Source organism: Phaethon aethereus, assembly GCF_964289735.1.
Source record: "Phaethon aethereus genome assembly, chromosome: 18".
Lineage (NCBI taxonomy): Eukaryota > Metazoa > Chordata > Aves > Phaethontiformes > Phaethontidae > Phaethon > Phaethon aethereus.
The window spans coordinates 7,294,148-7,315,151 of record NC_138594.1 but is presented as its reverse complement, the minus strand read 5'-3'; the positions used below and the strand labels follow the sequence as shown (position 1 = coordinate 7,315,151).

Here is a 21,004-nt window from a genome sequence, read left to right as displayed (position 1 = left end):
CAACCCTCACATTCTCCCTGCACGGTGGGAAGACACTATGTTTTATCAGAGGGCTAAGCAAAGCCAGGAGGCAGAGCCTGCCTGGAGCTGCCTTGCCCTCAGCAGGGCCGGGGCCGAGGAGCTGGGCTGCTCCCAGAGCTCCCACTGCAGCTGCAACACAACTCACTGGCAATTTTTTCCCCATCCGAGATAACGCTTGCGGGCAGAGGAGTATCTCCCCTGCGCAGCAGCGCCTGCGGACGGCGATTACTGGTGTCCATCCCACCACCCACCTCAGGGTGCCGGTACCTCCCTGGACTGCAGCCGACGTGCCATGTCCAGACCTCTCCCAGCTTGGGACACAGCTCCCTCCTGCCAGAGCCGGGCCAGGGCTGTGCTGACGTGCCCACGAGCCACGCACGGCGCCCGCCACGCTCCCGTGCAACTCGTGCAACCGGTCCAGCACCTACTACTCCCGCGGGCTGGTGGCCGGGCGCCCCACAGCTCTGCCGGCAACGTCCCCCGTGAGTCAGAGAGGAGCCTGGCACCGCCACACTTGCAGGCGGCCAAAGTTGCTCTCGTAGACACTTCCCTGTATCGATTCCCTTTCGCAATGCAGTCTGTCGGTGCGGCCTTTGGATCCTGCCGGGAGAGCCCGCGGTGTGGACGGCCACACCGTTGCCTGCCTGGCACGAAAACACCTTTGGGACAAGGGCAGCGACGCAGCAAAGTCCTCCAGGACTTGGCTCTGCACTTAGTGTTCCACCAACACCCAAGCGGGAGATAAAGTCACATTTTCCAAAGGTGCCACCAGCCCGGCAAACACTGGCAAACACCGGCAAACACCAGCACTCCTCTAGGGCAGGATGGTCCCTCCTGCCTCCAACAGGTCTCCTGGTGGGACAAACCCTAGGTCCAGCGTGACGGGCTCCGGCACCGCTCCTCCTGGAGCGGTGGACTTTGGCTGGATCCCAGTTGGACTTTGCCCACCAGGAGATGGCCCGGGAAGTCTGCATGGGAAGAGATGGGAAGCAGGGGCTGGGGCAGGGGTGAGAGGAGCCCTGGCTGGAGCGCTGCCAGCGGCGTTAAAAGCAGCGGGGTTTATCGAACACACTATTACCGCTCCCCCAACCCCGCCACCGCTCCCCGGAATATAAAGGGAGTGAAAGAGAAGCTGTGCGGGAGATAAGGCGGCAGCGCCCGGCGGCTCCTATGGAATTACTGCAGTGACCTTGAGCGAGAGGCTGCCAGGTGGGAGGAGGACGGGCGGGTGCGGGGACAGGTCCCCGTCGCCCCGCGGGGGCATCACATGGAGGGGGAGCAGGAGCGGATGGGGAAGGAACAGAGGGGCCAGCCGAGAGGAGGAGGATGAAGGCCTCGCTCCATCCCTGATCAGGTGCAGGGCTGGGGTAGCAGCGCCCGACATGGAGGGGGCGGCAGGGACGGGCTCCCGGCAGAGTCCCCGGCTCCCGGCAGAGCCCCCGCCCCGCCGGTGCCCCGAGCACGGCCCGGGAGGCGCCGCGGCAGCGAGCGGCCCGCCGGGGCCCGGCATCCCCCGGCCCGCGGTGCCCCGGCGTCCAGAACCTTCCTCCTCCTTCTCCTCCCTCCCTCCCTTCCTCCTCCTCCCACCGCAGCCCGGCTGCCGAGGGGCGCGTAGCCCCGCTTACCTGCGCGGAGCGGAGCGCGGCCGTGCCGGGGCCGGTGGGAGCGGGCGGGAGGCGGCCGCTGCCCGCCCGCTGCGCGCCGCCGAGTTGCCGGGCTGGCTGGGCAGGTCCCGGCGGCAGGTCCCGGCTTTAACCCCTTCGGGGCCGCCCGAGCCCCGGCCCGGCTCCCGCCCGGGCACCGGCAGAGGCGCTCAGCTCCCCCCCGCCCCCGCCGCCGCCCCCCCGGTGCGGTGCAGCGCGGTGCGGTACCGGCCGCGGGGGATGCGGCGCCGAGACCCTACCCCGCCGCATGCGGGAGGCGGAGATGCTGCAACTGCTCAGTCACTGCCCCTCGCTGGCGGGCAGCCAGGCGCTGCCTGCTGCTGCCTTGCTGTATTTGTATTTTTCACCCCCCCCCCCGCCATTATTTTTAGACGAAAATCAACGTCCCCGGTGCTCGGAAGCGCCTCGGAGGGACGCTGTCCCTCCTCATAATGCAGCTCCCTCTCTTGTTCCCAAGGCCACGGTTGCAATTTGGGTTCATTACATTTATTTTCTTCTTTTTCCAGAATCTAAATTTGGAGTGGATTCTTCCCCTGCTCTGAGCAGCTCCCGGAGCCCAGCTGGGGAGCGAGGAGGAGGCATCAGATAACATGACAGAATAAGTCATGTCTCTCAGTCGTTTCAATGCCACCCCCTCTCTCCCGGCCTCTGCCTTCCATTTTAATCACTGACAGGCCTTCAAGTATTATGGATATATATAATCTTTTAATATCATTGACATTTTCCACAATGGAAAGCATCTCCTGTGTGCTGAGACATTCTGGAGGGGGTTTGGGCCTTCTTGCGGTGGTCCCGCAGCACAAGGCGCAGCACTGAGCTGCATCCTGCCATGGGCCCTGCCCAGGGCAAGGGCAGCGGGGAGGCCGCCTGCCTCCAGGGCTTTGCAGATCCCGTCAGTCCAACTTCCCCAACAGGCTCTGGCCCTGCAAGACGATCACGGAATCATGGAATACCAGGTTGGGAGGGACCACGACGTGCATCTAGTCCACTCCCAGCTGCAGCCTGCGAGAAGAGCACCTCCAGCATCCAAACTCTCCTCCAGGCCAGCCCGGAGCCCACCGCAGCTCAGGCGATGGGAGGCATTCCTCTTGGCTGCCTAAAATCCAGGCCTTCCTCTTCCTCGGTTCCCACTGCTCCCGGTTCAGCCTGTGTGGGAGGCCGCAGGCAGCCAGCTTGTCCCTCTTCAGGCACTGGCTTCTCGTACGCCAAGTGAACCTCTCCCTGGGGGCAGCACCCCACGAGCTGCCGTGGAGCTGTGCGAACGGGGGGTTGCTTCACCAGGTGGCCCACGACCCCGCCGTAGGAAGTAGGACCCAGCAAGGCTCTGAGGCGGATTGCCCTCAGCCCTGGCACAAGCTGGCCGCACACCCAGACCCCCTCTGCCATTGAGAAGCCTCCGGCAACGTGCCATCACCTTCTGCTTGCGGCATTTCCCTGGAATCCCCCTTCCCAGCCCCTCTAACAGTTACGGTGTCTTCAGGCCCTGACTCACGTGATGGGTTTGGTATGCAGCTCCCAAGGCCAGGAAGGTCACTCACCCCAGTTATTTAGCAAACACAACACAAATTATTAACGCTAATACAAATAATGTCCATGTCTGGGAGAGGAGAAGCAATATTCTCCTTGTTGGCTGCCAGGACTTGGCATTATGGGGACTGGAGCATCCATGTGTCCTCAGAGCACAGACCCAGCCCTCAGGGTCTCTGCCCCATTGACAGAACCCACAGCTCTGCTTGCATCAGGCCTGTAAATGAGGAGCAGATGTTTCCAAAAGGTGTTCTGTGGAAGCCAGCTCTAACTCCACTGCAGTTCCAGTCATATAACTTCCACAAATCAATGCAAAAGAAAAAAAAAAAAAAAGAAAAAAGCAGCTGGCTCAGAGAAAGCTTCAGCCAGCAGAATATTGCACTTGTTGGCCCAGCACATCCCTTCGTCTGTGCTGCTTGTACCTCATCCGAGGTTCTTGTCCGAGGCACTGGCAAAATTTATGACAAAAAATTAGACTATTCACAGCATTCAGGGTTGTTTTCCTTTGCAGTTCTTATGCCACCTGCCCGCCCTGTGCCACCAGGCTCCTCCTTTGGAAGGGGATATCAGCGTAGGACATTCTGCCATCGTACATGACGGACGTTAAATTCCTATCTACCTGTTTTCATATTAACAAGTTTTCCTATGAGTAGAGGTATACATGTATACAGAGGTTTGTATAGGCTGGACCAGAGGCATGGATCTTGTGAACGGGCTCTGCCATCTTTTGAGGTAAAAGCTACCAAATAAAAGTAATCCTGCCTTTGAGACAATCACGTTACCTCTATAATTGCGCAGGCTCCCTCTCATCTAGAAACAGATGGCTTGAGCTGTTTGAGTTGGGCAGATTCACAAGCTGATAATCATCTCCAGGGAGGCAGGAGCTATTGTCAGAGCCTGTGAGACACACCCCAACTCCAGGCCTTTTTCCTCCTAATTCGCAAAATGTTGCTGAAATTCTCAAATGCTGAGCAGAGACATTTGCTTTGTGGGTTCGTGCCCGCTAAGCCAGAAGAGACTTCTGGCTTCCACAGAACTCAAAGAATCTCGAAACATGAAGGGACTCACCTGGCCAGCAAAAAAAAAAAAAAAAAAAAAGCTGCATTTTGCCATGGTTATGCTGCAAGCCATGCCGGGTAATGCCGGGAGCCAAGGGGAAGAATATACTCCTCTCCCCAGAGACAGCACATGAGTTAAAACGAGAAAGCAAAAGAAGAGTTCTGCAAAGGAACAGTTATTTTGCACTACGTGCATCTCAGAGACGCGTGTCAGTGCGGCTGCCAATGTAAAAGAGCACATGCCTGAGGCACACACGCCTGGTGCAACTGCACAGCGATGGACAGAATCTGTAACAGCGAAGCTCAGCATGGATATGCATCTCCTGCCTAAGAACCCCAAAGGTACCACGAACCTAAATTAATACTCTACACTGATGTTATTTCTCTACAGGGCCAAAACCTCTCCAGGGAATGCTGTCCAGCTGCTTTAGCAGGAAGATGGCACTTCACTGACATAGGCCAGGTCTCTCTTGATGTCAGGTCAAGAGACCCTGCCTTGCAAACCTGCTCCAACCCAAGCCCAGCTGCAGAGCGTGCGACACTCAGACCTGGGATGCATCCATGAAAAGCGCCATTCCAGTCACGATGCACACGGAAACCCAGACAGAAAGCGGTGATAAGCTGGGATGCACACACAGGCTAACAGAGACAGTATGGGTGGCTCCAACACAAGGTCTAACCATACTCATAATATTTACAGCATGAATTTCACTCATTTTAATTCAAGAGTGGTTAGTCTTGGAAGGAAGCAAGTAAGAGTTGGGTCAGAATGGGACACGGGTACCTTGAGCTGGATGGAAAGAGATGGCAAGATCAGCACAAGAAGTAAACTCATGGGTGCAAAACGGGGCAGGGTGGCACACTCCATGGGATAGCGTGTTTTCACTGGGATCCAGAACACCTCAGAGAAGCCTGCTGCCAGCAAGTCCTGAGAAGAGACTGGACAGGCAGTCAAGAATATCATGAAAAATGGGACGGATTTTTCTAAGTTACTGTCCTGGTTCTTGGGCTCATGAGTACAAGAGACAGTCTCTGCTCACTCACCTGCTAGCCAAGCAAGACTGAGAAACAAAAGAATAAGACACATCTCATGTTGACTGGCACTTTTAAATTCTTCATCCTTAGAAGAAATGCCAGTATTTTCTAGTCTTAACAGTTTCTGAGGCTGTGATAATTCTTGCCTTGTCTCTTCTTGGCAAGCGATCATCTGTAGAAGTAACAGATGATCTAGCAATAGTCTCGCATCACAGCATGTCAGAGACGAGGCAGCCCAGTATTTGCAATCACTGCATCACTTCAGAAAGAAGAATCTTCACTTGATCTGTGTAAATATGGTTATTTACTTATTTTTTAAAAGTAAGTCTATTTCTAGTTACAAAGGGCTTCACTCTCCCACTTTAGAGCACCTTTCTTCTCCAGTTCCTCAAATAAAGAAACCATTTTGCTCACCATTGAAGCCAGCAGCCCGTAAACCTGCAGCAGAAATTAACAGAAGACAGTTGCCGTGAAAACACACGAAGAAATTCTGACGACGAGACTGACAGACAGAGAGACGGTTTCTCACACAGGAGCACATCTACGTATGTGCACACACAGAGCCACATACAAGTGGCTGCCTGCTAACAGAGCTTAGCTCAAGTAATAACTTCTCTGGCTACGAAGTGTGTTTAACATTATCTGAGATACAATTAATTCTGCTGATCCCTCCAGAGTCTGCAAGCATGCTAAAGACATCCCAGATAGAAATCCCGCATGTGGCTATGTGATGGCTGGATTTATGTTAACAGATTCCAGGCTGGAATAAAGGACATCTTACTTTGTATGTCAAACTTACTACCTTGCTACAGAATTACAGACATATGTTTGTCAGTTTTCTGAGTTTAACAAACTCCTACCTCTCCACATAAGCTTCAATGTAAGCTTACAAGCAAAGAACAAAACCAAGAAACAAAGATATAAGCTTTGGTCAGACTCACTTCAATATAAAGCTTTTCTTGGTATGTCCCAATCAAAATAGGGTCCCCCTGCTCCTGAGGAGGTTCTACTCTATCTGTTGTTACAGCTTCCATGGGCTGTGCTCCCTCCTGGGCCTCCTGTGATGAAGCGAAAGATTTCAGCTTTTTCTCATCTTTTAACTTTCTGCTGCTTGGACTTTCCTATTTGGGGACAGGGGAAAAAAAAAAAAAAAAAAGAGAAAAAATAAGTAACCAAAGCACCTTTCAGATTGTTGCAAGATGCATCTCCCAGAAGCAGGACCTCTGTCAGTGGGTTGGACATCAGCTCAAACTCAGGATACACAGCCTCAGAATGGACCACACTGTCCCCAGCGCTTAGGTTTCAACAGGCATCCCAACACATACCTCCTTCTCTTTCCCTGCTGTCTTTGTTGTTCTTTTTTTGCCTTCTTTGTCCTTACCACCAAATGACCTTCTCTCCTCTTTCCTAGTGGTTATTCTGTCTTCCTTTCCAGCTTTTATAGGTTGCTTTACTTCCACTACAAAAGAAAGAATTTCAATCACCCAAAAGCAACATTGTCACATCCAGAAAGACAAGCCCACTGCATGCATGCAGTGGAAGGACATTACTTTTGCAATGTATTTTCCTCTTTTTATTAATCTGAGCTGTACTGCACTGAAAAACAATACCTTGAAGAGTCCTTTGTTTAAATAAGGAATGAACAGGTCTCAGACATGTATCAGAACAAGCTTCTAAGACAGCTAGTAGTGACACAGGGTTTTCTGGATTAGTCTGCGTGAAAACCATGACTACATCTAGCTAAATTAAAAGTCTTACTTGTGTGGTGTTTTTTTAATGACACCAAACCACAGATCACAATTAGTATCACACAATCTTCCATTTTTTCTGATGCATTTTCTTATAAAAGTTTTGAGGGGCAACTGGGTGCAATTGCCAGTTGAAATTCAGCACGTTTTCTGCATGTCCAGCAGTCCACAGAAACTGGTTGCTGTGCTAAAACTACCATTTACCCGTTTCCTCTGGAACAACATCTACATAGGTGTTCTTCTCAGGCAAGCCAAGCAGGGATCTCAGCTTCAGAGAGTGACTCACCAGACCATCAATTGTTTCACGCCACAGCTGGAGACTGAGAAAAGTATCAGAATCAGAAGGGAGACAGTACAGCAACTGCCACCGTGTTTTACCCTGTGCCCAGGAGTCAAGGCACTTTACAGCTGAGAGCTACTCTGTCCAACCAAACCAATAAAATAGCACCCACCATCTAAAGATCTGTGCAGAGGGATGCTACATTACTTTCCTCATGTTTGAACCCTCTGGGGTCTCAATGGTTTGCAAATCAATGGGCTCATATGGACCCATAAATATTACTGTGAAACTAGATCTGCTCTTCAATGTGACACACATTGGTAAATCAGCATCAACCTGCTCTCTGTGTTTACCAAGAGGAACCTGCATCCTTCTAACTTAGAAGCAACTAGACACTGTTGATACGTTTACAGTCTGAAAGCCTGAGCAAAGAACAGAGAGACTGTATGAGGGAGCATACAGTTATCTGTGTAAAAGGGTACAGAAAATTACCCAAAGGTTTCATAAACACAGACTAGAATAATCTTGCCAGAAATAATCTTGTATACTCCCCAAAATTACATTAATTTAATATTCTAAACCTATCTCCAGAAAAGAAAAAAAAAAAAAAAAGGGCATTTGGGTCCCAGACAGCTGCTACAATTAAGCTATAAAAAACCAGAGTGTAAAGACAACTTCTACACCTCATACAATTATCTGCACTCTGAATCACAGCGCTTGCAACAGAGCTTGCTAAGGCTGTTGATCATACGATGCATTTACAAGCTTTATCTTGCAAAGGTAACGCACCAGGTTTGATACAAAAGGTCTGACTGAGTTGGCCTCTGTTCAACACACAGCTCCAGTGCTGCCTTATTGAGCCGGGTCAGTGCTGCTTCTCGCTGCTCCTCCTTGGGGATTGACTTTATAGCCTGATGTGAGAGAAAAACACAGGGTCTGTGGAGCGCTTCTTCTCAGTCTTCATTCCCAGGCCGTGGTCCCTGAGCTCAGAGCACACCACAGCTCTCTTCCTGGACACCACTCAGATGTGGCTTCCTATCCAGCTGAGATTTGGCCAAGGTGCACACACCACCCAGGATCTGGGGAACAATCCCACACCCCCCCAGTTAGACTGACAGTAAGCCCCTTTGCAATTTCACAGGTGTGCTGGAGAACAGGGATTCTAGTGAGCTAGTCAAGATTAGTTATAAAAGCAGCAGCGAGATTTCCAAGACTACTACAAAAAAACTGTGCTGACACAATCCAAACCACTCTTGCTTTAATCTAAGGAGGCGTGTACTTTATCCACAGCCTGTCACGAGTGTCGCCTTAGTGCTCTGATGAATAGGAAGGACTCTCCCAGCTTTGGGGAAGCCCCAGGAGGCTGTAGGATTAGCCTGCTCCCCGCATTCAGCCCTGGGATGACAGAAAGCTATGGGGGAAGAGCTTAAAATATCTATTACGTTGTCTGGTTCTCTTTTCTTCTTCACACAACAGCCCTCAAAGTCTCTTGGGAATCTCTTTACAGGAGAACTAAGGGTGTGGTCAGCAGAGCTGAAGTGCTTTTTTGTGACACTCATCATAAATCATCTCTAACAGCACGTTGGAAGCAGACCTTTGGCCAGGCTATTTGTAGGGAATTGAAAACACCATCAGCTTGTCATAGCACAAGGGGGAACAGGGGTAACCACCTGTTTAAAGTCCTCGAAGGAAAGGTTCCATCCTGAGGGGCCTGGTTCTTCCTCCTCCATGTTCATCATTTGACTTGGAGCCTCCTCTAGCCTGTTCTTCCAACCTGGGACCTCTGTGGTGCTGCTCGGAGCAGGGAGAGCCTCTGAGGTACTCTCCTGGTACTGCACGCCCTCCGCAGTGCTCTTCTGGCCCGAGGGCACTTTCTCCTCAAAGGCTGAAGGAACAGTCATGTGCTCTCTCCACAGTTCATGCAGCTGCTTTACCACTTGATGCTGATAATGCAACTGTGATAACAGGGGAAAGGTAAATAGTGAAATGAGTTATGCCTTTCTCCTACAAATCGCATTGTTAAAGCCACCACAGCAGACTATGCCAGTCTCCAGAAACCCAGGGATGCACCCACCCCAGGGGTCTTCCCTCCCTGCTATTTCAGCTGCGTAGCCCATCAAATAGCAAACGTCACCTCGGGATTCTTTCGGTGGAACAACTCTTCCTCTGCGACGTAGGCATCCACAGGAGACGGAGGGCGCTCTGGGGTCCAAATTCGGACAAGAAGTTCCTTCAGACTCTCTTCTACTATAGTAGCACCTTCTCGAGCAGCCAGGTCGCTCTGAGGCACCACAAGAAGAACATGTGTGAATCCCCGTTCCATATACAGACACACAAGCAAATTCGCACCCATGCTAGTAAACACACATATATGTTATGTAGGGTTACAAGAACAAGAATAACTGCAAACTCCACTAAGCAGAGTGATACTTATAACAGTTTTTCAAATAAATCCCACAAATCCTCCCCCAAACTATACTTTTCAAAGTGTAGCGTAATTTTCAATTTATACCTTAACTGATATCATAGTGTGCGACACATAATGCCATCCCCACTAACTAATGAAGTTCATTACTAACAGAAAATTCATTCTTTAAAGGACCAGCATGAACAGTTTAGGAGACACAATTGTGTCTTTATTAACAACATTACAATAGACTGCAGAGTTCTTCCATTTTATTTAGCAAACCTGCTCAAGTATGTACAGATGTTCTGTAAATAAGTAATCATCTCACTCTCAGCCCTAATTGCATAGCAATAAAAATACCATGTCATCCACTCCCACCCTTATCCTCTATTTGCATATTAAGTTCAAAGCTCACAGTTACCCAGTTACATGCTTGGTTACCTCCAGTTTCTCTCTGAGGTCAGCCAATTTATCCTCATACACAGCAATTCCCCAAAGGGTCACCTGCAGCAGAGCTCCTCCTAATAACAGAGGATGTGTTCTAAATCCCCAGGACTCACTGAAAATGCCTGCTCTCCCTGACTTGAAGAGAAAGAAAAACTCCCTAGTTTCTCCAGGCAAAATCACACCTGAAATAAGAGAGAAAATGCATCAGTCTGCAAGAAGCCACCTGGTTGACTTGACCCTTTTCCAACCCCACCCCAAGTGTCCTTGTCTCTGTATGAGACTCTTTCCGCATAGCTTAGCTGATTATCACAGTTCATCCAGCAGTTTTTCTCCTTCCAGATTTATTCCCAGTCACCATGTTACTGCACTGGTGTTATTTCCACTGCACGCTCCTTTTACAGCAAGCTCAGTACTCTCTCTTGCAGGTTATGCCCAGTTTGCCATCAGAAAATCATTCACGTCTCCAATATTCTAACAATTTACATTCAGAGTAGGAGCAACCTCCTTTCCTTTAAGTCCTATGAAAGGCTTCTGCCTCTTTTGGTGCGAATCAGCTCTGACGCCCAGAGCGGCTTCTTAAGGAGAATCACCCAACAGGCTTGCTCTGCATTAGTCAGACTCCACATCTCAGATAACCCCTGAGTACGTGCTCTCCGGTCTATGTACAAAGGTCTCAGAGACCAGCAGCTCTCATACCTGGTCTGGTATCAAAGTAAAAACACTGCATCCTCTTCCCCTTGGTTTCTCTGGAGGGAATCTGCTGGGGGAGCCTCATCCAGTTATACCAGATGGCAGCTGTGCCATCATTGCTCACCATCAGGGAACTTTCAGCTTTCTCACCAGCCAAAGTCTCAAAGGTGAGCCGGGCAGCAATGCCAATTTCATCCTACAAGGAAACGGAAAAGGACATAGATAACTATTTCTACTCTTATCTGGCAAGATTTACCTTGCCGGACATCATATCACAAATAAGGGGTTGAGCCTTGGTAGGATAACTTGTAAGGCAGGTCCAATGAAGCGGCCATTACACAGAAAGAGCCTGGGAATCTGAGCTTCACACCAGAGAGCACAACGCGTTCTGTTTCTAGATCTCTCCATAGCAAACGTAGGGATACTCTATTATGCCCAGAATAAATCCCCCATTCTCTGGCCTGGGAGAATTGTACATCTCATTGTACAGCTGTGACTTGGGAACTCAAGCAGGCTTAGCTTGACTAAACAATAAAAAGTGCACAATTACCCTGCAAGAAGTGATGCAGTTGATCCAACGAGCAGGTTGGCCACAGAAATTCAAAGAGGGACCCAGTACTGCTTCTGGAACCATGTCGGGGTAGTCCCTTGAGGCGTCGCTGCTAAAGAAAACAAGTGCCAGCCTTTTCATTGAGTGAAATTCACTTGCAAAGAGGGGAGAACCAGGGGTGATTTACAAGACCCTGTAAGAAACAATCCCAGCTAATGCTTTTCCACATCGTCTCTTTAGAGACAGAGCCCTGCAGATGTGGTAAACTCCAGCTAGTGACTTCTCACCATCAAGGAGGACAGGACAGCCAGAACATTAAAGAATGACACCTGCCTAAGGAAGGCCAAGGGTACATGACTGAATAAGGAGAAGATGCCCTCAGGTTGTGCCCGTTACATATGGACGGCATGGGGGGAAAAAAGGGCAAATCGATGATGGAAGTGGAAGGCTGGAAAAAGACAACTAGGTGGAGGTAATTTAGAGCAGAATACCCACCCTGACTAATGTGGTGTGGCTTCGGAGCCACACAGAGGGAAGACTGAAGGAAGAGCCTCAAAAAAACCAAACTTCTCTGATTTTTGGTCCCTAGACACAAGGCCCCAAGGCACAAGGGAACTAATCGATTCCTAAATCTGGTGACTTTAATATAAGAATATGCCTTTTATTGTGCCCCAGTGGAGACTCCTCTGCATTCTGGATAAGGACAGTTAAGGATACCCTTGCAGATTGATACCCAAAATTCTTTATTTCTGCCATGAAGTAAAACTTACAGGGTCTCAGACTCTTCAGAAGTGGTAGAACGTGGAAAAGGCTCTGCTGAGACAGATGTGAAAGGCTGCCCTTTACCAATCACCTCCAGTCCATCCAGATCCTGGACATACAGAAAAATGACCAACTCACAATTTCCCTTTTTATACAGATGGGAAGTTAAAATACTAGACAAATGCAGCAACTGAATCCAGTAAAGTAAATATTCAGGTATCTTGCTCCTACAATGGTTTCCAGAGGTATCGAACCAATGTTTAAAAGACAGAGGAAGAAACTGATTCTGGGTCTCCTAAAAATCCTAGATGACTGCATTACCCACTACAAAAGCTGCATGGATTGGAAAAATCTCCTTCACACACATCTCTTATCCCCAGAGCCGGGTTTCAGAAAGAGAATAGTGAGATTTGTTCAGTTTTTAAGAGGGGCTATCTGACTTCAGGAGAAGATTTTGGATGTGTGTCTTCCACCTGGGCAAAGGTGTCTTCCTTCTGCCCTGAGGCAGAGTCAAGTATCAAAGTCCTACACCAGCATTTGGCAGGTTTTTTTTATTGCCTAGGTTTTGGCAGCTGCATGCTGCTGGTTTGTGTTCCCATTCTGACGCTCCTAGACCACTCCATGCAACATTTAGGGAGGCTAGACAACTCTTTCATGGGTGTGGCCCTTTGGAAATGTGGGAACTTCCAAGAGAACTACTGTGGGGCCAAGTTTTAGATTCCTAATGCTTTTTCAGCTCCAGCTCTTGGCCATTTCATGTTACTCTACAGCATCTGACAAGAGATGCAAAGAATGTCCTGGCTCCTCTGGTCTTACCGGCTTATAAAAATTTAGTTCCTCTAGGACAGATTTTAGCTCCTGCCGTCGATGTTTCAGGAAAAGACTCTTATCCCAGGTTAGATGGAAAGGGATCCTCTTTGGAGGCTTCAGACCTGTGGAAATACCCATACAAGAGCTCACTGTCTACATACCCACATGCCTATTAATTTCACTCTCTGCCAAACTTTGGTCTCATGGCATTTTACAGAGGAGGTCCAACAGATGACTGGGAAGGAGCTTGTGCTGCAGCTGTCAGAAGGGACAACTATAATGTGAACCTCCATACTTGCAGGAGTCACTATTTCTTTCTGCTGCTCCCTCTACACTCGTACCCCATTTCTGTGGAATCACCTCTCTGCCGATGTTCCCTTACCCGTTTCCATATGGACAGTGTGGGGTTTCCCCACATGAGTGACTGGCTCTGGGTAGCCGCGTTCTCTCTGAGTCAGTGTCATTGTCAAACCGGTGAGTTCATCTCCAATACGCTCCGGCTGGCTCCAGAACTCGCTTCCTCTTCGGTAGCCCTAGGGCAGAAAATAAGGCTCCCACTGATGCCTTCAGAGGCAGACGGCTGCCTGCTATTTTCACAGGGAGTAGAAGCTACAAAGAAGGGGTCTAACTCTGCTTATACGAACATTTTAAATGTCTATAAATTACAGCTTTCTGCAGGGCAAGCCAAAATTTCTATCAGGCTGCTGTCAAAGACAGAAGAACTCTCCCTATCTAGTGCTACATGAAGGTTGAATGGTATTAAAATAAAGCCTCACACAAATGCAAATTCTTTGATAGTGCTATAAATGTAAAAAAATAATTTTAACATAGTATACTCCCATAATCCTCCTGACTTACCCATACCCTTTTCTCCACAGCAATCACTAAAATTCAAGCCTGAAGCTATCAGATCTTTCTGTCCCTGGAACAGCAATTGCGGCACATCCCCACGCCACTTCCCAGTGCATAACAATCTTTGGTGATAATCAAGAAATGGCATTTGCCCATGTACAGCAGCTCGTTAGCAAGGAGCCAAAGCACACCGCCACTTTCCTCTGACTAGTACAGACAGCACAGTTCATGTTTTTGTTTTTAAAGTCACTGAAAGCTCTGCTTGCACACTAGGCTGAAGGACTTAGAGTGGCTTTGATAAATGCCTAATGACAGATCTTCAGAGATGTTACTCATAACACCAGCGTCTTAGCTCTTTCACAACAGAGCAATGAGGATGCAGAGGAAGTGGGGTTCTCACCTTTCCAGGAAGCAGGGCAGGGAGACTCCGGTCAATGAGGTCACGTTCTTCCTGAATTTGCCTGTAATCCTCTGAGATGCTCATCAGCAATTCATTCTCTGGCCTCTGAAGAACTTCTACAAAGAAGGAGCATCAAATCATTGGTGCTGCACTTCTGGGCACACCCTTTACCAACTGTTCATGTGTAACCCCCTTACACTGTCCCCCACCAAATCCACTGCCCTTCCCTGAGCCAGACCCACCAGCTCACCTCCCCACAGCAGCCATGGTCGCTAGCACTAGCAGCGCAGGGAGCTCTGAGAACATGCAACAGGATTAACCCCAGGTGGCTATGACCATTACAGTTTGTTGTGGTGCCATCAAACCTCCCCCAGCTGCACACAGAATTTCACAGAATAAGGCCTCAGCTTTTCTCACCTCCTAGATATTTCTCCTGCTTTTTCCTGATTGCCATATTACGGTGCCAGTTCTGGAGAGCTTTATGCTCTGCTAGTGGTGTCTGATGAACCTTTTTCTTCTTCTCTCCTCCATGTTCCTCTTTTAAAGCTACTGCAGTAACATCTTGATGAGAAGCCTCAATAAAATCTGCTATCTGAAGAGAATGGAAACATTAAACTAATCTCTCCATGCACACACTGCCACCACAGCGAGAATGGGAGAGGAGAAAAGAATTCTCCAGATTGACAGTACTTTTACCTGATCACTCTGAGAGGAACAAAAATAGAGCATTAGGAACACACTCAGAAACAATGGACGGGTTTATTTAGCTGAGTAATCAGACTCGAGCAATGGCATTGCTGCAACATCAGCTCTTCCCTTGTGAGTCTGATGCACATATGGAAGAGGAAGCCTCTATAACTCTTCCCTCCATGACCTCCTCCTGCACACAGGACTTCAAAACCTGCTGGTGCAGTTTCTCTGAAGGCAAGCCCTCTCTGCAGAGTATGACGAGGCTGGGAAAACCACACCTCAGGCCTGACCTGTTCCTAATAGGTGCTGAAAAGCATTGAAAGGTACTGTAGGCACCGCACTCCACCTCTAGAAAAGTGCCGCGCAGCAGCATTTTCGTAACTTTACAAACCAACCTGAGTGTTTCCTCTGGCCAAGGCTTCCACCTTGAACTCCTGGAGACTTCCCAAAATGTGATGGGGGAGAATCTCTTCACAGCCATCAAACAGTCCTGGTCCTACAACACAACAAAAAAACCCCCAAAGAAAACAAACAATCCCCAAGTCACGTCAATAAAGCCAAGCTTGGCAAAACCAAAAGTCAAACACGTGAAGTTTAGCCCTACCAGAAAAACTCAGTGGTTCCCTGGGTGCCTTTGGGAAAGCAGGATATGCTACAAGGAAATGTGCTGCCGCCTTTGTCTCTTTGGGTTGATGTTTCCGAACGAGGTATTTCCTCCTAACTGGAATTCTCCCACCATCATGGGGAAGGTGTGGAGCATGGAGCTTCAGAAAATAAACAGTCACAGTGCAGTTAGGTACATACTGACTCTCCTTCATTCTTTCTGAGCCTTCTAGGACATGCAGAGAAGTCATATCAGTACAGGCTGTTCCTCCCCTAAGAGGCATGTTACATGACTGTGGAGATACCAGCTTAGTTACTGTCTTACTCTTCTGGACTCCGCTTCATAACTGGGCCAGGGAAAAGAGTTTTAAATTGCTTTCCCAATAGTTTTTTGCTGTGTCATTTGGTGGCAAATGCTGCCTCTCACGCAGTTTGACCCAAGTTTTGTAAGGGAAGTGGTAATAGTTACTACACAAATTACACATCTTATTAGGCTAGAAAGTTGGAAATGTAATTTTGAAAGGGCAGGCATCTTTCCATTTGAAAAGCTTGTGTAAGGATCGATAATCCTTTATAGTCATAAAAAGCAGTACAGACACATGGAATGAGAACTGAACTCAAAGGGTGGGTTTTGGTTTAAGTAAATGGACAGGATCCGCTGTTAAACACACAAAATAAAAGGAGAGTTTCAGGTGAGGTAGCTGTTTCTATTAGTAAAAATACATACTTTCTCCAGGTCCTCCACCTTAACTGCAAGTGCCTGGATGTCATCTCCTTGTAGAACACATGAAATGGGCTCAGGCTCTTCTGCAATTGTTGAGGACAGTTCATGTGTCTTTTCCTTCTTGTCTGAAAAACAGATAAAAAGACCTCCTCTTCGTTCCCCCAAGGAAACCCCATCTTCCTCTTTCAGCCTGCTTATTCCTTTCCAGCTGAACTATGTTTTAGGGTTTCTTTTTTAAGGTTGCACAGAACAACTAAATTCAGCATCTCGTATGATTGGAAAATCAAACTCTGAAAAGCTACATGATCAAAGTGGGCCACTAGGATTCAACTGTCTCACACTTTATTCTAGATGAGAGACAACTGATGAAAGAAATACAGCCTGTGCTTCCCACTGGTAGAAGAACAAACTCCTGGGAAGGTTCCTGCTCCAGCTGCAAGCACAAAGTTTGCCGCACAGCTGCACTATGCTCACCAAGGACGACTCAGACAGCAAACCATTGGATGGCCAGAGCTCCTAAATAGCAAAACCGCTCTGCCATAGTGAAACCCCTGCCGAGCCAGGCGCAGGGCAGCGATCCCCGGCACAGGCCGCACCAGGCAGGGCCGCAGCTGAGGCAATCCCACCGGGCATTTGTTTCTCCCTATATTCTTAACCTGCAAGTCCCTCCAGCTGGGCCTGGCTCCTTGACACGCGTGGCATTATGTAGTCCTTCCAGGTTAAAAAAAAAAAAAAAAAAAAAAAAGGAATAATAAAGGAAAACGGGGGTCGCTACGTGGCGAAGGGCTGTTTATGGTGGCTCGGATCCCCAGGCCGTGCGAGAGAGGCCGAGGCCGCGGCCGCGCCGAGGGCACAACCCAGGCCCGGGGCGTGCCCGCCGCCGCCGGCCCGCTCCTCGCCCGGCCGCCATGGCAACGCCGCCCGCGCACACCACCGAGAAGCCGTCCGCATCGCCTAGAGCGGCACCCGCCGCCGCCACTCTATAGTGCTGCTTCCGGAAGGTGGGACGGTACCACCCGCCGTATGGTCAGCCGCCCGCGCCGCGAGGTCGGAGCTCTCCGCATGCGCAGTGCGGCAGCGGCCTAGCTGGGCCTGCAGCGCCGTACGACCGGGGCCTTCAGCACCTGCGGGAAGCGACCCCCCACGGCCCCCAACACCTCTCTCAGACAGCACATAACTCTCGCTTTTTATTCTCTGCGCCCGCCACTTACAATCCCCACGAGCCCAGTGCGCCCCACGGCGTCCCCATCAGCCCGGTCCCCCGTCGGGCTCCTCGGAGCCATGCCACCACGGCTAGGCACAGCTCCCGGTCCGGGGTGCACTGGGGCGGCTGGCAGGGCCCAGCAGCGCTGGAGCTGGCAGAGCAGGTCGGGCAGCAGGGAGTCCAGCAGGGCCAGGCCCTCCCAGGTGCACCGCAGGCCGCTGGGGAAGATGCCATGGCTGAGCCCTGGTGCTGCACGGGAGCCCCTGCCCACCACGGCACCCCCAGGGCTCACCTGCCATCCAGGACAAGCCAGCCGTGCTGCTGTAGATCCTTCGCCTCCCCTGGCACCCCGAACACAGCCTCCAGGCTGAGGTGGGGGGAGAAGCGTCCCCAGTGCTGTGTGCCAGGTCATTAGTGGTGGGTCATTAGCAGCAGGACCATGCTGGGTTCTCCCCACGCAAGGCACCTCACCTCATGCGTGATGCCCTCATCTGTGCGCAGTCCCAGGGCGAGCACCTCCTCCAGCCTGCGGGCACACGGAGAGCTGTGGGGCAGCATGGCAGGGGAGGGGGCGCAGAGGGGGTCCCAGTACTCACTGCTCCAGCTGGCTCAGCACCACCCTCCTCCTGGTGCCATGCCCCCAGCTCTGCACCTCGCGCATCCAGGTGTTGGGCTCCAGCGTCTGGACACGAGCCTCCCGGCTGCGGCCGCCCTCTCCCCATGGCACAAACCGCCCGTGCGCCCCTGAATTGGCACGGGGGGACACAAAGGAGCTCAGGGGGCACACAGGGCCATGCATGCCACCCGTCACCCTGCCAATCTCTATCACCCTGGCTTACCTGGCCCCACGCCGATGTACTGCTCGGCCCGCCAGTACGAGAGGTTGTGGGTGCTAAGGGCGCCCTGGGGGAGAGCATTGCATGGGGTGAGGGGGGGACTGAGCATGACGGAAGGGGTATGGGGGGCATGGTATGGGGGGCACCCCACCTTCCTTGCAAAATTGGAGACCTCATAGTGTCGGAAGCCAGCAGCCACCAGCATGGCACGGGCAGTCCGGTACATGTTGGCCAGGAGGTCCTGGGGCGGCGTGGGCAGGGCCCCCTCCCAGACCTGTCCCGCCAGTGCTGTGCCCTGCTCCAGCGTTAGCTGGTACAGGGAGATGTGGTTGTCACAGAGCTCCAGCGCTGCCTCCAGCCCGCGGGCCCAGGCGCCCCAGCTCTGCCCCGGCAGCCCAAAGAGGAGGTCGAGGGAGGTTCGGCCGGGAAAGAGCTCCCGTGCCGCCTCCACGGCCGCCCACGCCTCCGCCGCTGTGTGCTCCCGGCCCAGTAGCCGCAGGTCAACATCGTCCAGTGACTGTGGAGGGAGCGCAGTGGCAGTAGTGGGCACGGGGGGCTGCAGCGGACAGGATGGGGGAAGTACCTCTCACCTGGACGCCGATGGAGAGGCGGTTGACACCGGCCGCCCTGAAGGCAGCGAGGCGCGGTGTGCTGGCAGAGCCAGGGTTGGCCTCCAGCGTGACCTCTGCGCCAGCGGGGAGGTGGGCAGCCCCTGCGATGGCCTCCAGCACAGCTGCGATGGTGCAGGGGCTGGCCAGGCTGGGGGTGCCCCCACCGAAAAAGACAGAGGGGACACTGTAGGGCAGATGGTGTGGGGAGCCTGCGGGTGGCTGCTGAAGGGCCCCCCCGTGAGCCCCCGCTGTGCACCCACCTCTGCACCTGGCTGAGGCGGAGCAGGGTGCGTGCCTCCCGCACCAGGCATGCGCGCACGGCCGCCTCGTCCACTGCCGGCACCACGTACTTGTTGAAGTTGCAGTAGGAGCAGCGCTTGCGGCAGTAGGGCCACTGCGGGCACGGGGCGCCATGGGGGTGGCTGGGTCCCCAGCCCCGGCCACCCCGCTTTGGGTGGAAACAGCCCCATGCACAGGCCCCACCAGCCCCAGGAGCACAGGGGGTGTGCCCCCGGGGTGCCACCCTTCATGTGCACAGCTCGGGGACCCCCTCAGCACCCCCCACGCGTGCCCCATGACACGTGCAAGGCCAGGATGGCCCCCAACATGTGCAAGCCCCGGGGTCCTGCATGCACCCACACGTGTGCAAGCCCCAAGGTCCCGCATTCACCCCCCAACGTGTGCAAGTCCCCAGGTTCCATCTGTGCCCTCGCGTGTGCAAGCCCCCGGTCCCACGTGCACCCCCACGCGTGTGCAAGCCCCGGGGTCCCCCGCTCACGTGCACGTAGAGCGCGGCTGTGGCAGGGGCGGCCGGTTCCGAGGCGGGACCCGATCCCGGAGCCCGTCCCGGGCCGCCCCCGCCGGGCCCCGCCGCAGCGATCGCCGCCGCCGGCCGCCAGCTCCGCGCCGCCATCGGGGCCTGCGGGCGGCGGCACCGCCCCGAGGCGGGCACCGGCCCCGGGCCGCCCTCCGGGGGTACGGCACTGCCGGGACGGTGGGGAAGGGAAGAGCGAGGGAGAGGGAGGGCAGAGCCCTCGGCTTCCAGCGGTGCCGGCGTCCTCCCCCGATGCCGTCCCGGGCTCACGGGCATCCCCGGCCGCCGCCCCCGCCGCCCCGCCGGGGCTGGCGAAGGGCTTTCCAGGGCAGGGGCTGCTCAGCGGTCCTGCGAAGGCAGCCGCATTGTGCAAACCCAGCGCTGACTGGCCCAGCCGTTATTTTTTCTTAATTCGTGCTATTAATAGCCATGGAGAAGTGAGAAACGCCCATGACAAAGACCGTGGCAGCAGATTCCTGTTTTCAGGCCAGGAGCGGGTAGTTCGATGTAACCCACGCCTGACGTAACCCTTCCTCCCCGGGAAGAGCCCCCGGCTGCCGGGATTTTCCAGGCTGGCAGCAGCGCTATAAGAGCGGGACCCTGGTGTGGGGAAGCGCAGAAGCCCTGGAGCCTGCCTGCAGCCCTGCACCCTGAGGCCATGCTACCAGCCATGAGGGTCGGCTTTTTCCCTCCCGTGAGTATTTGCAGACAGGGCCGCGTCGTCCTGAGGAGCTGGGGTGGTCGTGGGCCAGCTCAGGAGGTCTGGCCGGCCAGGGCTGTATGGCCCCTGGGGAAGGGGATGGCAGGGAAAGCTTCCCAGGCACCCATGGATGGTGCAGGACCGCTCCCGGGCCAGGAGCGGAGCTCGGGGGAGCAGGGACGGGGTGATGGGGGCATGTGCATGGTGCTGGCTGTGACCAGTGCTCGCTGTGTTTCTCAGCAGTGTGTCTACCCACGCAAGCCAGGGCTGACTTCACCTTCATTTCTTACCTGCAACCCCCCCATGACGGTGAGTACCCTGTGCAGAGGTGACGTTATTTATCAGACAGGAACCAGAGGAGAAACTCCTCTCACTGCAAACCTGTCCTGCACCCGGGCTAATGCTGCGGGAAGCAAAAGAAGGTAAAAAGTCCTTCCCTAGCCCTCAGCCTGAGCCGCTGGCTGCAGGTGCTATAATGGAGGTAACAGTTCCTCCTCCGGGAAGGAGGGTTTACAAGGGTCTTAAAACCAGGGCAGGAAGAAGAGCGGAGTTTTGCATGCACACATCCCAC

General features: G+C 52.5%; 2 protein-coding genes across 2 annotated transcripts; both read right to left on the bottom strand.

Annotated features, from left to right (window-relative positions):
• Positions 1 to 5,638: 5,638 nt before the first annotated feature.
• MYCBPAP (MYCBP associated protein) lies at positions 5,639 to 17,219 on the bottom strand (the record flags this gene model as incomplete). Its single annotated transcript, XM_082008281.1, has 19 exons — positions 5,639 to 5,743; positions 6,247 to 6,426; positions 6,631 to 6,764; positions 7,258 to 7,373; positions 8,123 to 8,244; positions 9,004 to 9,288; positions 9,468 to 9,614; positions 10,182 to 10,369; positions 10,884 to 11,073; positions 11,428 to 11,539; positions 12,198 to 12,298; positions 13,006 to 13,121; positions 13,382 to 13,532; positions 14,252 to 14,367; positions 14,669 to 14,843; positions 15,337 to 15,437; positions 15,546 to 15,705; positions 16,272 to 16,393; positions 17,126 to 17,219. 19 exons carry the CDS (start codon positions 17,217 to 17,219, stop codon positions 5,639 to 5,641), a joined length of 2,715 nt encoding a protein of 904 aa, XP_081864407.1.
• RSAD1 (radical S-adenosyl methionine domain containing 1) lies at positions 16,698 to 19,840 on the bottom strand. Its single transcript, XM_082007963.1, has 9 exons — positions 19,698 to 19,840; positions 19,180 to 19,313; positions 18,899 to 19,103; positions 18,460 to 18,825; positions 18,312 to 18,375; positions 18,069 to 18,216; positions 17,944 to 17,998; positions 17,765 to 17,868; positions 16,698 to 17,690 (listed from the first exon to the last, which is right to left on the bottom strand). Exons 1-9 carry the CDS (start codon positions 19,830 to 19,832, stop codon positions 17,456 to 17,458), a joined length of 1,446 nt encoding a protein of 481 aa, XP_081864089.1. The 5' UTR covers positions 19,833 to 19,840; the 3' UTR covers positions 16,698 to 17,455.
• Positions 19,841 to 21,004: the final 1,164 nt, after the last annotated feature.